This window comes from Orcinus orca, chromosome 16, assembly GCF_937001465.1.
Source record: "Orcinus orca chromosome 16, mOrcOrc1.1, whole genome shotgun sequence".
In the NCBI taxonomy this organism is placed as follows: domain Eukaryota; kingdom Metazoa; phylum Chordata; class Mammalia; order Artiodactyla; family Delphinidae; genus Orcinus; species Orcinus orca.
Window position 1 is genome coordinate 59575241 of NC_064574.1, and position 17212 is coordinate 59592452.

Consider the following 17212-nt stretch of genomic DNA (forward strand, 5'->3'; position numbering starts at 1 on the left):
GTTGTCTAAATATTGTGACAAAGTAGAGCCTCTAGGAAACCTTACATCATCCAGGCCAACCTTCAGGACTTGTGAAACGTAAGAAGGACTTTCAGTAAAGCCCTGAGGCATTGCTGTCCAGGTAAATTGTTTTCCCCCCCAAGTGAAAGCCAAAAGGTACTACTGGAAGCCTTCATCAACCAGAATACAAAAGAAGACACTGCATAAATGAACTATCGTGAAGAATTTGCTTCCATTTGGGTGGATCCCAGTAATGTACAAGGGTTAGGAACAACGAGGATGGCCATGATATTTATCACTTGCAGGTCCTGGACAAATCTCCATCTTCGGCCACTGGATTTCTTTATGGGTAAAATAGGGATGTTGTAGGGACTAGTGCAGGGTGCAGTAAGGCCTTGGGCCTTCCAGTTCTCCATTGTCAACTTAATGCTCTAGAGGGCCTCTTCATTTATAGGGTACTGGTTAATTTTGGGGAGAGACTTTCCGGGATCTCTTTGGATTTTGATAGGAGGTGCACTGTGGAGTCTGCCAGTATCTGTTGCAGACTTTGCCTACGAGGAGGGCGGCAAGTGATCTAACAGGGACGAATGACTAGTGTTCGAGTAACTTTTGCTAACGGAACAGATAAAAGATGTTTTAGGATCATTTAATTTACCCAAGTGACTATTTTGGTTGTTGCTGTCACTGCTGTTATCAGACTCTGGGATTATTTCCCCCTTTTGGGAGAAAGAAGTACCAGCATGGTATTTTTCTAGGAAATCTCAGCCCAACAAGTGAACAGGAGCAGAGGGACTAAGAAGAAAAGGGTGGGCATCTCTCAAAGGGCCCAAACAAAAAGGAATGGGTGTAGAAACAAGGATTGTTGAGGTTTGTTTGAGACTTACCTGTCTGAACTGTTCAGTGCTCCAAGGCAGGGCTGTTGAGTGGCAGTGGGTTGAGCACCGGTACCTCCATGGACAGGTAAAAAGGTTCAAAGATTCATTCTCAGTCTGGAGAGGGGTTTCCCTGAGCTGATTGACGGGAAGGATTGGGACAAGCTTTGGTTCCTGGGAGCCTCGTCATTGGGGGTTAGGTTGGTTAGAGGGCTGAAGGCATAGTCCTTAAGCTTGTAACAGTGCTTTTTTCCAGTGTGCTGGCGTCTTGTAATAATGGCAGAGACCAGGAAGGGTTTGGTTTTGTTTAGGGGTCTCCATTTGGTGTAGTCGAAAATTTTTGTATATTGCCATTTGCATATGCACTTATTTTCATTCTTTCTAGTTTCTTTTTTAATTAGTTTTTATCAGAGTACAGTTAACTTACAATGTTGTGTTAGTTTCTGCTGTACAGCAAAGTGAATCAGTTATACATATACATATATCCACTCTTTGTTAGATTCTTTTCCCATATAGTTCATTACAGAGTATTGAATGGAGTTCCCTGTGCTATACAGTAGGTTCTTATTAGTTATCTGTTTTATATAGAGTAGTGTGTATATGTCAATCCCATTTCCCAATTTATCCCTCCCCCTTGGTAACCGTAAGTTTGTTTTCTACATCTGTGACTCTCTTTCTGTTTTGTAAATAAGTTCATTTGTACCATTTTTTTAGAGTCCACATATAAGCAATATCATACGGTATTTGTCTTTCTGTGTCTGTCTGACTTCATTCAGTATGATAATCTCTAGGTCCATCCATGTCGCTGCAAATGGCATTATTTCATTCTTTTTTATGGGCTAGTTTCTGAAGTAGGTACTTTCTGATCACCCCATTTTATAGTTGCTAAAACCAGGATGAGAGAGGTCAGATGACTTACCCAAGATCACACAGAGGCAGAGCCAGCATTCACATTTAGGCCTGTCTGACCTCAAAGCAAACACTTTTTTTTTTTTTTTGCGGTATGCGGGCCTCTCACTGTTGTGGCCTCTCCCATTGCAGAGCACGGGCTCCGGACGCGCAGGCTCAGCAGCCATGGCTCACGGGCCCAGCCTCTCTGCGGCATGTGGGATCCTCCCGGACTGGGGCACGAACCCATGTCCCCTGCATCGGCAGGCGGACTCTCAACCACTGCGCCATCAGGGAAGCCCAAAGCAAACACTTTTAATGGCACAGAGGACTGAAGTGAGCAGTGAGCTGCCTGCTTGATATATAAATGCACCAAGAAGTAACTTTGGAAACACTTTTGAGTGAAATGACAGTCAAATATGATTCCGGCTGTTAAGTTTGGAACCCTGTGATTTTCCCGTTGTACTCAGGATATTTTGGGTGTGTGTCATCTGCAATTAATTACCTTCATGAGTTGCTGGAGTTATTTGGGCTCTTTCCCTGGCTCTGGATATGAAATGTGGGGGCCAGTGTGCCATTCTGAGGGGAATTTACCAGGTGGCTAATGAGATGGGGCTTATCAAAGAAATAGTGAAATGATGGGAACAGGGGAGCGAGCACTAAAAACCAAACAAGCTTTTTACGGCTCCCCAACTCTCTCCAGCTGGCAGATGAGATGCCGCACAGCCCAAGTGAGAGAACAGTCAAGGAGAAATGCAGACTTCCTGGAATTCGAGTTCCCTGGCAGCCCTGGCCCTTGTCCTTTTACTGAATACAGTTGCAAAGAAAGGAGAAGTAGTCAGATATCTTGTGAGTGAGAGGAGACCACTGTTTTCTGCAGACTGTTGGAGGCAGGATCATTGTCCTTGTCTGGGTTCTCATTCTGATCAGGATACGGCAGGAGAGCACAGGGCAGCATGTGGTTCTTGGGCTCAAGCGTGGCCCAGAAGTGTCCTGGAGGCTGGTTAAAATGCAGATTCCAGGCCCACCCCAGAGCATGTGACTGCTGACAGCAGAGCCTGGAAGTCTGCTTTCTACTTTCCACTTTTTTTAAACCACAGAATATTAGGGTGCGTTTCCTACAAACAGAATGTTCTCCTTCATAATTGCACACACCAATCAAAACCAGGAAATCCACAGCAATATGTTTTTACCATTGATTCCTCCCCTCCCATTCAGCTCTCACCAGTTGTCCCAGTAACGCCTGTTCTGGCAAAATGATCGAGTCCAGACTGAGTTGTGGCCTGTAATTGTCAGGTTTCTTCTGTCTGGAACAGTTTCTCTCCTTCCCTGCCTTTCGTGACCTTGACATCTTTGACGATTACAGGCCAGTTTATTTTGCAGACTGTTGCTCAGTTTGCTTTGTTCGTTGTTTCCTCAGGATGAGATCCAGTTTCTGCATCTGTGGTATTAATATCACAGAGGTGATGCGTGTTCTTCATAGAGCATCCTGGCGGGTGGTGCCTGGCTTCAGTTTGTTCCTACGATCATGCTAACTTTGATCTCCTGATTAAGGTTGTGTCTGCCCCCTTTCTCCACTGTGAAGTTACTCTTTTCCCCTTTACAGTATTAGTATTTTGTGGGGCGGTAGTTGGAGCCTGTGTAAACATCTCATTATACATTAAACGCTGCATTTATTCATTTTTGGATTCCTGGGTTCCTGTTTCATTCAGTAGGTCATAATCTATTACCATCACTGTTTGGCTGTTCAAATTGCCCCAGATTTGTCCAGTGGGAACACTTCTGAACTGGCTTCCAGGTGCTTCTGAAATGATCCCGTGAGTTTACACCAACACCTTGAATTCCAATCCAGCACCACGGTGTTGACTCCTGGTTTTCTCCCTGTACATGTGTGTTACTCCCTCCTCTGACAGCATTGTCTGCAGTGTATTGAGGTATTTGCCCACTCTTCTCATATCTGCAGCAGCCTTCAGTGAACAGTTCAGGAAGGGACCAGCAGGCCTTGCAGAGACCTACTTTCTGAATAAGCTTCTCCAGCTGATTCCACTGTAGGAGAACCTCCTTCCTCTGACCCCATTGCAAGAACCCTGGCTGAGTGCTTGAGGTTGTGGACTTTGAAGTTGCCCAGATGCCAATTCCAACTCCTCTCCTGAGTGACCTTAGCCTGTCACCAACCCCCCTGAGCCTCTGTTTCCTGTTTGGTCAAGTGTGGACAATGGTGATACCTACTCCATGGTTTCAGAGGCTAAAACGAGTAGATAAGGTCCAGCTTCTCTCCTCCAGGTCTCACAGCCTAGCTGAGGGAGATGAGCACAGGCCAGGGCTATTAAAGTCTTAGACTTGAGCGCGGAGCTTGTCTGGGGTGAGGTGGGGGCAGAAGAGGGAGTGGTCGCAACCCCGGATGGTGGACCTAGAGTTAGCCAGAAGGGCTTCGGAGAGAAGACGGCCTCCGAAGAGACTCTTGCAAAAGTCGTAGGTGTTCACCAGGGAGCTGGGGCAGATAGGAGAGTCGGGTCAGCCTTGGCGAGAGCCCAGCTGGTGTGGGCGCCGGTGAGGAGCTGATGGCCACGTCCCAGGGTCGGGGTAGCTTCTGTGTTAGCCCATCACCTGAGCTGCCGAGCTACTTCCGGAGCCCTGGGAGCTGCGAGAGGAGGGGTCCAGCCTGAAGAGCACTGTGTGTTGGGGTGGGGAGCAGTAGCCTGTGGGAAAGCCTGGGCCAGGCTCCCTACTGCGGCCTGGACGTGGCGCTCTGAAGGGCATCCTTTGCTTCCTACCCTGACCCTCACTGCCTGGATGCTGGCTGGCGGCCTGGGTTTTATTGCTCCAAACCTCTTGTGATGGGTTCCTGTTTCACAAAGGCAGTAGAGAGGCGTGGTCAGGTTCTGACTCCGGAGTCACACTGCCCGGCTTAGAATCCTAGCTCTGCCTCTTGCCCGCTTGTCACTGCCCAGAGAATTACCGAGTCTCCCTGGAGGTGTCTGTGTCTGGAGGTGGCTGAGAGCCTGCCTGACCCGCTTCCGCCTCTCCTCCGCAGTCAGTGCTGGACAGGTGTTAGCTTCCAGTCACTGTTGTGGGGAAGACAGGGTGTGAATGCAGAAGTGTCCTGTGAAAGACGTTGCAGAAATACATGTGCTTATTTTAGCAACAGGCGTGAGAGGTTATATGCTCCCCAAAAGGAGGTGGGGCTGGAGTTGGGGGTCTGAAGACACTAATGGGAACGCACACAGTTTTGGGAAGATGGCTTTTCCACTTTGTGTTGTTTTGCAGTGAACTTGGTGGTGACTGTGAACACCTCAGAGCCGGGGGATTTATGCCTCCCTTTCTGTCTTTGTTGGTGGCGCTTGGGACAGTCATTTTTTGGATCACTTGGTCACCTAGCCACATTCTTCTAGTAATCAGGTGTGGTTATGGTTAGTGCCTACTTGGTACCCACCAGACCGTTGATTTGAGTGGGGTACCCTCGTGCCAGTGTCTGGCGGGGGAAGGCAGAATACCTGTAGGTGTGTTTCACTGCAATGTTTTGATGCCTGCAAATTACCAAAGGCGCTTCTCACAGGTTCCTCGGTTCTGTTTTGAGTAATTGTCCTTTGAGCAGTGCTGTCTGGGGTTGCCGGTTGTTTGTTCTGACAGTGGGGCAGGCATGATTGCTTTGACTTACAAACATTAATTATTGCAGTCACTGGAAGGGTTTGAGAGGTACTTGCCACCTCCCAATGATTTCCTTCCTTTCCTGATGCTTTTAAAGAAAACTGCAGGGTGGCCAACAGGCGTATTTGAGGCTGGGGGTGGGAGCCGGCAAGGCTTTCTGGAATCCTCGAGTTGAGATCTGAATAGTCTCTCTGTCTCCACTGCCACGACCCCAGTCCTCCCAGTCCTGGCCGTCATCATTTCTTGCCTGGATGGATGGTCACAGTAGCTTCCTTCTGGTCTGACACTCGTCCTGTTTGCAGCCCACTCTTTGTTTTCCCACACAGCCTGCCATTCCCCTGCTTAACACCTTTTATTGGCTGCCCTTTAAGCTTAGACTAAAGTTCACACTTTGGGGTCCCACATGATTCCTCCCTGTTCCAGCCTCCTTGGCTTCCCCGAGTTCCAGGAACAGGCCTGGCACTGTTGGGGCTTTTCCCTGACTTGTTCCTTGTGGTCCAGGGTCCGGTGATATTGGCATCCCCAGAGGGCCTGGTAGAAATGCAGTCTCAGGCTCCACCCAGACAAGCTGAGTCAGAATCCGCATTTTGCAAGGTCTCCGGTCGCCCCCTTCCCCACTGTCACACAGTCCGCTTCCTTTAGGTCTTGCCTCTTTGTCACCTTTCAGAAAGGCCTTCTCAGATGACCCTACCTAAAATACTCTTTACTCTGCATCTTTTTCTCTTGCTTCATTTATTTATTTATTTTTAAAATAAATTTATTTATTTTTGGCTGCGTTAGGTCTTTGTTGCTGAGCGCGGGCTTTTCTCTACTTGTGGTGAGCGGGGGCTACTCTTCGTTGTGGTGCACGGGCTTCTCATTGCAGTGGCTTCTCTCGTTGCGGAGCACGGGCTCTAGGCGTACGGGCTTTAGTCGTTGCGGCATGCGGGCTTCAGTAGTTGTGGCTCGCGGGCTATAGAGCGCAGGCTCAGTAGTTGTGGTGCACGGGCTTAGTTGTTCCGCGGCATGTGGGATCTTCCCGGACCAGGGCTCGACCCCATATCCCCTGCATTGGCAGACGGATTCTTAACCACTGCGCCACCAGGGAAGCCCCCATTTATTTATTTTGAAATTAATAGACTTTTGGGGGAGCAGCTTTAAACGTGAACAGGAAGTCCAGAGTTGCCGTGTACATCACTCCCATCCTCCCCAGTTTCCCGTGTTAACATCTTGCATTGGTGTGCTGCATTTGCTACAATTGATGAACAGCATGCATCCATTATTATTAACCAAAGTCCATGTTTACATTAGGGTTTGCTCTTGGTGGTGGACATTCTGTGGGTTTGCACAGATGGGTGACATGTGTCTACCATTAGAGTATCTTACAGACTAATTTCCTTGCCCTGAAAGTCCTCTGTGCTCCACCTATTCATCCCTGTCTCCTAACCCCTGGCAACCCCTGATCTTTTTACCGTCTCCATAGTTTTGCCTTTCCCAGAATGTCATATAGTTGGAATCATAAAGTTAGTAACCTTTCAGATGGGCTTCTTTCACTTAGTATGCATTTCCTCCATGTCTTTTCATAACTTGGTAGCTCATTTCTTTTCATCACTGAATAATACTCCATTGTCTGGATGTACCACGGTTTGTTTATCCATTCACCTATCAGAGGACATCTTGATTGCCTCCAAGTTTTGGCAATTAGAATAAAACTGCTAAATATTGTGTGCAGGGTTTTGTGGGGTTATGTGTTCTCAACTCCTATGGGTAAACACCATGTGATAAGGGTATTTTAGTTTTGTAAGAAGCTGCCAGACTGTCTTCCAAAGCGGCGGTACCATTTTGCATTCCCACCAGCAGTGAATGAGAGTTCCTGTTGCTCCACAGCTTCGCCAGCATTTGGAGTTCAGTGTTCTGGGATTTAGCTGTTCTTACACGTGTGGCTTTGGCTTTTATCGTCCTCACTGTTATCTGAAGCCTGCTCCTTGACTGGTTTGACCACCTCCCCTTTGTGAGTGTCACTTCGTGAGTGTAGAGAGTTAGTCTTTCTTGTTCCCCCCTTCATTTCTGGGTTCTAAACAATACCTGGTACATAGTGGGTTTAGGAAGGCCTTTGTTGAATAAATTACATACTTTCTGCAACAATCCTGTGAGGCCTCAGTGTTCTTCCATTGTTTGGGGGAGTAGCCGGAGCTGCAGAGAAGGACATCCACCTTGTGCACGGCTGGCTAGATGTGAAATCACTCAGACTGCAGGACTTTGACAGATGAGGGAGTCGAGGGTCAGGAATGAGTTGCCTTCGGCATGTTATTTGTCCTCTTTGTCATTCTTACCTCTCTGTTCCTTGGCCCAAAATTGAGGATCAAAGTACCTCACAGAATAGTTGTAAGGATTAAATGAATTAAGGTATGTAGAACTATATTAGTTATCAACTGTGTAACAAATTGTCCCCAAATTCAGCAGATTAAAAGAACATATTTATTATCTCAGAGTTTCTGTGTGTCAAGAATCTGGACACGGCTTAGCTGGTGCCTCTGGCTCAGAGTCTCTCGTGAGGTTGTAGTCAGGACATTGGGTGGAGCTGCGGTCATTTCAGGGCTCTGCTGGGCTTGGAAAATTTGCTTCTAAGTTCACTCAAGTGGCTGCTGGCAGACCTCATCCCTCACTGTGTGGGCCTCTTTCAGCCTGCCCAGGTGTCCTCAAGACAGGGCAGCTGGTGACCAGAGAGGGACGAGCCTGAGAGCATCCCAAGTAGATGTCATAGTCTTTTTATAACTGATCTCAGAAGTGACAGCTCATCCCTGCTGTTAGAAACAAATAGTGAGACCAATCCGAACTCAAGTCAAGGGGCGGGCATTTGAGTTGTTTCCAGTTTTTGGTGATTATGAATAATGCTGCTGTAAACATTCATGCAGGGATTTTTGTGTGAACAATAAAATTCATTTCTCCAGGAAAAACAGAAGTGAGTTTCTGGGTCATATGACAGGTGTCTGTTTAACTTTATAAAAAGCTGCTCTGCTGTTTTCCAGGGTCACCGAGCTGTTGTGCATTCCTGCCAGCAGTGTTAAGAGGGTTTCAGTTGCTCCAGATTCCCCCGGCACTTGATACTGTCATTAAAAGTTTTTAAAGCTATTTTACTAGGTTTGTAGTGCTGTTTCACCGATTTTGATTTGTATTTACCTAATGACTAATGATGATTAGCATCTTTTCATGTGCTTATTTACTGTCTATCTTCTTTGGTGAATTGTCTGTTCAGATCTTTTGCCCTTCCCCCCTTTTATTGGGTAGTTATGTTTTGTTTTGAGAGTTCTTTATTTCAGATACAAGTTCTTTATTGTTTGTCCGATTTGTTAGTATCTCCTCCCCATCTGTAGCTTGTCTTCTGTTCTTAACAGGGTCTTTCACAGAGCAAATCCAGTTTAACTTTTTTTTTTTTTCTATTCTGGCTCATGCTTTTGGTGTTAATCTAAGAACGCTTTACCTAACCCCAGGTTAGGCATGAAGACTTCCTCAGGTTTTATAGTTTTATATGTCTTCCAGTTCGAGTTAATATTTGTATAAGATGTGAAGTATTAGTTGAAGTTTACTTTTTGGCGTATGCATGTCCAGCTGTTCCCAAACTGTCTGTTGAAAAGACCATCCTTTTTCCTGAATCGCCTTTGTACCTTGGTTAAAAATTATTTGGCCATATTTGTATGAGTTTATTTCTGGACTCTTCTTTCTATTGGTTCTAGAGCTATCATTTGCCTCTACTACATTCCTTGATTGCTGTCGCTTTATAGAAAGTCATAAAATTGGGTAGTGTGCATCCTTCACATTTTGCTTCTATTTCACGATGACTTTGGCTACTGTACTTTGTTTTTTGGCCTTTCCATATGAATTTTAGAATCAGGTAGTGTATATGTATAAAATACCCTGCTGGGATTTTTACTGGACTTGCATTCAACCTATAGATCAGTGTGCTGACATCTTAACTATTTTGAGTCTTACAGTCTGTGAACCTGGCATTTACATCGACGTAGTTCTGTTTTGATTTCTTGCATCAGTGTTTTACAGTTTTCAGCGTACAGATCCTGCACGTGTTTTGTTGTATTTACACCTGTGTATTTCATCTTTTGGAACTATGATGAATGATTCTTTTTATAATATTGCTTTCTAATTGCCCATTGTTAATATATAGAAATACAATTAATTTCCATATTTGACCTGGAAAAAGTCACTTATTCTAGGATTTTTTTTTGTAGATTCTTGGAATTTTCTCTGAAGAAATCAGGTCATCTGCCAGTGGGGACAGTTTTAGTTTTCCCTTCATTCTGCATGCCCTTTGAAAAGAAACCTCATTTCACTGGTTAGAACCTCCAGTAGTGTGCTGAATAGGAGAGAGAGGCAAGAGAGACTTTCTAGCTTGCTCTCAGTCCCGTGGGGAAACATTCGGTCTTTCACCACTAAGTATATGTTAAGCTGTAGGGTTGCTTTTGTTTTCTGTAAGTCTGACCTTACTCTTCATACCTTGTTTTTTCTAGTGTGCTAGTAAAGTGTGTTGACGGCATATTAAATTTTTTTCTCCTAATTTCATCGTTCAGAAATAAGCCCTGTTAACATTGTGGTATATATATATTTCTAACGCAAACATATACCAATAAATATACGTGAGGGGTTACAGTAAATACACTTTCTTTGTACTCTGCCACATTCATGTAATGGTGTATTGTAAATGTTCATCTGTGTTAATTAACATGCATATTCATCACAACTTCAGCAGCTTCATAGTGTCCTATTACTGGTGGATACACCATAATTTATCTCTTCACTCCCCCCGTGTCAGACATTTGATTTGTAACCAGTTTCTTTCTGATAACATTCACAACATCCTCATGTGTTTTTGTTGTTGTTGTTGTTTTTTTTGTGGTACGCGGGCCTCTCACTGCTGTGGCCTCTCCCGTTGCGGAGCACAGGCTCCGGATGCGCAGGCTCAGCGGCCATGGCTCACGGGCCCAGCCGCTCCGCGGCATGTGGGATTTTCCCGGACCGGGGCACGAACCCGTGTCCTCTTCATCGGCAGGTGGACTCTCAATCACTGCGCCACCAGGGAAGCCCTCATGTTTATGTTTTGAGCCTTTTGCTCCTTCTTATTTCCTGGGCATAGTTTTCTCGAAGTGGAGTTGTTAGGTCAAAAGGTATACAGTTCTTGAGGCTGTTGATTCATATTTGGAAAAAGCTCACCTCGGACCAACTGCTTACATTTGTGAGATGTCTGCTGATGGGCAGCAGAGGCTGTGTAACCCCAGGACAGTTCCTTAACCTCTGAACAAAGCTTGCTGATCAGGAGAATCCCGTTCACATTTGCACAGCAGTCTGAGAAGCCGAGAGATTCTGCAGACCCATGCTTATCCGCCCTCATTTCCCAGTGGACTCTTTCAAGGCTTTAAGTTTTCAACTTTATCCAGTTCATTTAATTCCCTAAATTTATATGAACCCAGCGAGAGACTTTGGAGTTACAGGACATGGGTTGGAATCCCAGGTGTGTGTGTATGTTGTTTCACTCTGCGGGCCTCAGCTTTCCTATCTGCAAAATGAGCCCAGTTAAAACCAACCTTGTGAGGCGCTGTTGATGATCCACTGAGACCAAGTATGTGGCGGGGAGGAGGAAGGAGGCACGGGCTTGGAGATGCTTAAGTGCACATTGTGGCCGTGCCTTGTATAGCTGCGTGAATTCGTTGATCGACCGCTGAGCCTCTCTGAGCATCAGTTCCTTCATCTGTGTAATGAGAGTAATAACTCTCGCAGAGTTGCCATGCAGGTTGAACGAGAGCACGTTGTGTCTGCAACATCTTGAACATTCAGAGCCCCACTCGGAGGCAGATACTCTCGTGTTGTGGGTAGAAAAGCGTATTTCCTATTACACATGTAGGGAGGTTTTGAATGAGGCCCCAGTTTTACCCGTAGGAGGTCTTGGCACTGAACTGCTTCTCACTTCTTAACTCACACAGAGGGATTTCAAGGAGGTATAAACATCTCAAATGCCCACCTCTGCCACAGTCCACGTGGGCAGTGTTTTTCTAACATAGATGTGGTTCTTTTCCACCGAGATTTCTCTCCCGCTCACAGAGGGCTGTGCCCAAGGTGAAAATGCAGCATTTCACAAACTGTGAGGTTTGAGGAGTTAGTAGGTGGTCAGTGTACATAAATACATTAAAGGCTTGAGGAGCCCTGGGGAGGAGGGGGAGGGAGAGGGAACTTTCCTAATGTTGATTAGCGCCATCGTTTCCTAAACATACTTAACTCTACTCTCCCGTCCCTGCCTGAGAGCCGTTTGTCATCCCCGGGAATACAGTGTGGGAAGTACACTGTAAGAAAATATCTTCTCCTTATAACCTTATTTTATGTAAAGCAAAGATTCTCTTCCTCAGATCTGTCGCTGTGCAGTGCCTTCACGTGTACCGTCTTCGTGTGTACCGCCCATGTTACTCACTCCTTAATATTTGTCTTTCAGTCCACTCACTTTTGAAAGCCTTCACATTTCTTTCCAAAGGATTCTTTTTTTTTTTTTTTTTTTTTTTGCGGTACGCCGGCCTTTCACTGTTGTGGCCTCTCGCGTTGCGGAGCACAGGCTCCGGACGCGCAGGCTCAGCGGCCATGGCTCACGGGCCCAGCCGCTCCGCGGCATGTGGGATCTTCCTGGACCGGGGCACGAACCCGTGTCCCCTGCATCGGCAGGCGGACTCTCAACCACTGCGCCACCAGGGAAGCCCCTCCAAAGGATTCTTTATATCACTGCCATTAATGGAAAATCGGTTTTTAAAAAACATACCGGAAGAAATGCTTAAGTGTTAAAATAGAAAAAGTTTTGTGAACCCCTTAAATGATCTCGGGCATGTACCATGTTTGGGAGATTCTGTTTTAGTTCATTCTCTTGGCGTTTTTTCTCCTTTCATTGAACTGCGAGGAAGTTGGATCCCACTGCCCTTCAGAGTTGAAAGAACTGGATGATTACTAAAGCGGCGGCGGGAGGGGCGTTTCTGCAGGGTTATCTTCCCTAGCGGGGCTGGATTCCCACGCAGTTGCCTGGGCCACGAAATAAAGACTGGACCCCATCCCCATCCCCCCTCGCCCCATGGCTTTCTCATCTTCAGCCTTGTAAAGCAGTCGCTGAGGGCATCCCCCATCCACATCCTCCTTTGAGGCAGATGTGGAAATTGCGGCTGAAAGGCTAAATCCTTGGGGAGAGCCCAGCTGTTCTGAGCACTGACAGTTCCTTTTCAACAAAGCACTCCTTCCCCCAGCTTTTCTAGATGGTTTTCCAGATGGAGTGTTAGGATTTGATTAAAAGACTCTGTTGGTTGCAGAAGGAGCCAGGTGTCGTGGGTGATCACCTGGGCTGTGTACTCCCGAGAGCCGGGGAGGGCGACACCGCGTGAAGTGGAGAAGAGAGAGTTGCCCTAAGATCTGGCCCACGGGGCTGCAGCCACCTGTGCTGCCTCCCGCAGAGGTCTCATCCTCCCAGGCTCGTGGAGGTGGACGGTGCCTCCCCCCAGAGGGAGCAGGCGGAGGGGGGCCCTGCCCCATAGCAGCCTCATCGTCACTCTTAGCAATGAAAAGTTCTAGGCAATGAAAGTATTCTTTTGTTTTCAAACATTATTTTGTTATGGACAATTAGAGAACATAGCTGAACAACAGCAACCAAAAAAGTTAAAAGTGAGAGCCCTGTGACTGCACTCAGAGATGAGTCTGGTCAGTCCCACCTGTGTGCGTAGCCTCCCGGGCTCTGTGGCCCTCACTTTACCACACATGTGTGTGCTCACGTACACACACACACACACACGATAGGCACCCAGGCTCTGAAGCCGGACTCCCTGGGCCAGTGGTGGGTGCTGATGCCTCGGGGCCCTGGGCAGAGTTTGGTCCGCTGTGCTCACCTTGCCTCTGGCCTGTTCAGACCGACGGGCACCCGTGATGTGACTTGTGCTGGGTTGAAGACCCCTTTTGGGACGAGCCTCAGCCACAATCCCTATCTCGTTCACACGCTCGGAGGGTTTCTGAGGCCTTTCACAGTCAGGATGCTCTTAACTCCTGACGCATCCTGTTGTATCATGAGGTGGCAAATAAAATGGCGTTCTTACTTGATCGCCAGGAATGGTACATGCTATACGGGCCTCTGTCTACAAATTAAAGTCCTGTTGCTGGTTGCAAATTAGTCGTTCAGAGCCTGGGAATTATTTTCTTGGGCCATTAACATGTTTCGTTTTTAAAAAATACCTTTTGGTGGGACCACAACTCTCTGGTTGGCCACAGCTCCCACCCCTTAGACCCTCTTGTCTTATGGCTGGTTTGCGTTCCTCATGGTCCTCATCTCTCTGCCTGCTTTGGTCATCTGAGTCTGTATCCCATCGCAGATTGTTATGACCATCAGTTAAAATACCAGGCTGGATAGAACTACACACACGATGTGACCGTGTCGGAGTCCTGGATTTGCCATCGGACTGTAGTTATGGAAGATGTAACCATTGGGGGAGGCTGGGCCAAGGGTATACAGGATCTCTCAGTAATATCTTTCCAACTTTCTGAATCTATAATTACTTCAAAATAAAAATTAAAACATAAAAGGCCTCATCTTGCCTGGGGTCAGGAGCTAGTTGCCTCTCTGGGGCGGTCAGTGTACCCTCCAGGTGTTTTGAGTCAGGAGCAGTTCTACTGACCTGAAAGTTCATTTCCCATAAAAGGCAAACAAGTTCATTGGCACAAAGTTGGCTGGGATGAATTTATGTTCCTAACGATGTCCGTCCATGGTATATTCTCCATGACGTCCCGTCATTTCGTTGGAAGTTGGATTTGTATTAAAGTTTTTGGTCTTTATCTGTTAGGTCTGATGTTTAGAAAGTCGTAAGATGCTATTAAAAGATGGCTCCACACCAGAAGAAAAGCAGCCACTTGAATACCTTAGTGCTGGCTACAGAGTTGAAGGTGAACTAGGCAGCTGAGGGTGGGCCTGGATGGTGTGGGCAAACGAGCTGAGACCTGGCAGCCAGACACGGACACGACCCACCTGTCAGTCTGCCTGAATGATCCTGCCTCTTCTGCCTCTCGGACAACATTCTGCATGAACCGTTGTTAAATTAGGCCATACAGAAATGCACATCAGTTGCTTTCTCTCCCTTGTTTTAAGGTACTATGTGCCTGGAATTCACATGTGGGGATTAGCAGTAGGTTGGGATGAATGACAAGATCCGGCTTACGGGATCCAAGAAAACCAGCTGTACCAGCACGTCCATCAGGGAGTGTTTTCCCTCCCACAAACCTTCTCAAGACTTGTTAGTTGTTTGGCTTCAGACGTTCACTCTTCGTATCACAGAGAAAGTGCGGCCACGGATAGAAACACCTGTGACAGGCTATCTAGGAGGAGGGCGATAATTAAGGGACTCCATGTTTTACTTTCTCTCAAGCTTCTGAGATGAATGCACAGATCTCAGGCGACACCTAAGTATATGGTAGTGTCTGCAGTTGGTACTTACGTTCTTTCTGACAAATACAGGGCAGAAAAGCAAAATACAAACAAAGTGCTGTCTCTGTGGGCTGAGGTATAGTCAGGTGCATCGAAGACAGACAGAACCTGTGATGGGCAGTCTGCAGTTTTTCCACTGAGCAAATGTGTGGCATATTCGTACCAAGGAATGGCATCTCCATCCATAAATAGACGGAGTCAGAAGCTTACCATGGTGAATTGTTAAATGAGACAAGCCAGTAGCAGAAAAATTTATAGTAGGGTCTGGTTTCATAAAGTAAACTCTGTTTAAGTGTACCAGGTTTGTAGTGACTGTGAGCATGGAGGAGGCGTGAAATGTGTGTACCAGGTTTTTAACGTTGGTTACCATGGGGAAGGATGAGTGTGACAGTAAACAAAGGAAAAAAGACTTCAAACAAAAAAATTTAGAAGAGTGTGAAAGGTGTTTCATCTGTGAATAATTATATACAGTGTGTGTGTGTATGTGTGTGCATGCCTGGAGAGGGAGCTCATAGGACAGATAGAAAAATGATAGTGGGGTTTACTTCAAGGTGTTGAATTTTTAGTGGATTTTTTACATTTCTTCTTAAATGTGTTCTGATGGTTTGAGTATTTTGCAATGAGCGTTTTATTTTTTATAATCATAAAAGACACCCAATCTTAAAGCTCTTTTCTTTGTGAGGAAATATTCCAGCATGTGTAAGAGCACACAGGCTCAAGACCTTGTTGGGGGAGGAGCAGGAAGAGAAGATGTGGAAGAGGCACCTGTCTCTGGGGTAGCCAGTGAGAAACCAGTTCTGAATCCCAAAAGAGACAGGGAAGGCAGAGAGACCTGGGCTTGTGTCCGGGCCGTGAGCCTTACGTATGACCTTGGCATTGGCCATGTGACCTTTTCCATGCCCCAGTTCCTCTCCTGCAAAATGAGGAGAATTCTACAGGGTCATTGTGCCTGACATATCATTAGGTACTTAACATTATTCAGTGTTACCATCGAATGAAGAATGGGTGAATGAATACACGTGTGCTTGATTCAGTGAGGTCACATGTGTAAAGTCTGAGCTATGTGGGTAAATACTCAAAAAATGGTAGTTTTCTCTCTGACCCTCATGTCCTGTTCTGCAGCTGGGGTACCTGGGAGTGAATTTAGTAGAGTGGGGTCTTGTCATCGCCTGAGTTCCATGTTTCATTCTGCAGTCTTACATGGGGTGCTGCTGGAGTTGGTCAGCTGCTTCTCATTATACCTCACTTTCCTCATCTGTAAAGTGGGTGTTGTGATAATATATATCTTGGAAGGATTAAATGAGATACATAAAGACTTCACGTGATGCCTGGCGAATGGGAAGTTTTCAGTACATGTAGTAGTTAATAAAAATACTGAGTGTTCCCCAAGTAAACAGTACCTATTATGTGCTTCTGTAAATGGAGAGGATACTACAGAGTGCCTGGCACAGAACAGGCCTCTAACAGATTGATTCAAATAGCCCGAGGGCAACACATGTCAGCATCCTGAATCTGTGGGCACCGCAGCCAATTAATGCTTATTTCCATCACGAATGAACAGTTCTCGAAGGCATTCTGCAAACGTGCCTTTGCTAACATAGTCTTTTCCAGCGGTGATCTCTAAAACAGAGAATATATTAATATTTATAAGATGCACATTGTGTATTTTTCTTTACACAGATTCTCCTCCTTTCTTGGGTCTAAGTTGCCAATTTTTAAATATACTTTTCTAACGTTCTTGTACCTGCAGAGAAAACGAGGTGCTCAAAGTCCAACTGAAGAAATACGTGGGAGCTGTCCAGATGCTGAAAAGAGAAGGTCAAACAGCTGAAGGTGAGGGGCAGACGGAGCCTGGGTGGGGAGGGGGCCACACCTTTTCATCTTCATCGCCCCTGTGCCTGGCATAGCAGACACTCAGCATGGGATGAGTGCACGTGCAGATGAATTAGAAGAACGGGGCTGGCTAGGGTTCCAGAAAATCAATTAAATGGAAAACCCGGCTCTGTATTCTTGCTAAACGCATAATATTATAAGACTTACTTGCCAGATTATTAGCAATACTGTATGAGTTTGTGTACTTAGGGAGTTTTATGTCTAGAGTCTTGAAACATTTGCAAGGTAGTGAACCTTCAGCACGATTGAGTCACATCAGGCCAGGGGTGAAAGCAACAGAACGCCAGAGTGGCGGAGAATCAGAGCTATGGACTTAGGCTGATCAGGCGCCAACCCCAGCTCTGGTTAAATTTCTTAATCTCTGTGTACCTCAGTTTTCTCATCTGTAGAATGAGGTTAGTTGACAGTGCCTACCTCACGAGGCAGTCCATGT

General features: G+C 46.3%; 1 protein-coding gene across 5 annotated transcripts in view; it reads left to right on the forward strand.

The window, feature by feature from the left end:
- SNX29 (sorting nexin 29) overlaps positions 1-17212 on the forward strand; it is a 551964-nt gene that overhangs the window by 186340 nt on the left and 348412 nt on the right. For all 5 annotated transcript variants that reach the window (XM_033428786.2, XM_004270168.4, XM_033428787.2 and 2 more), the window contains one exon: positions 16637-16719. In XM_033428786.2, coding sequence (XP_033284677.1) covers positions 16637-16719 — 83 coding nt within the window. The remainder of the gene's footprint in view (positions 1-16636; positions 16720-17212) is intronic.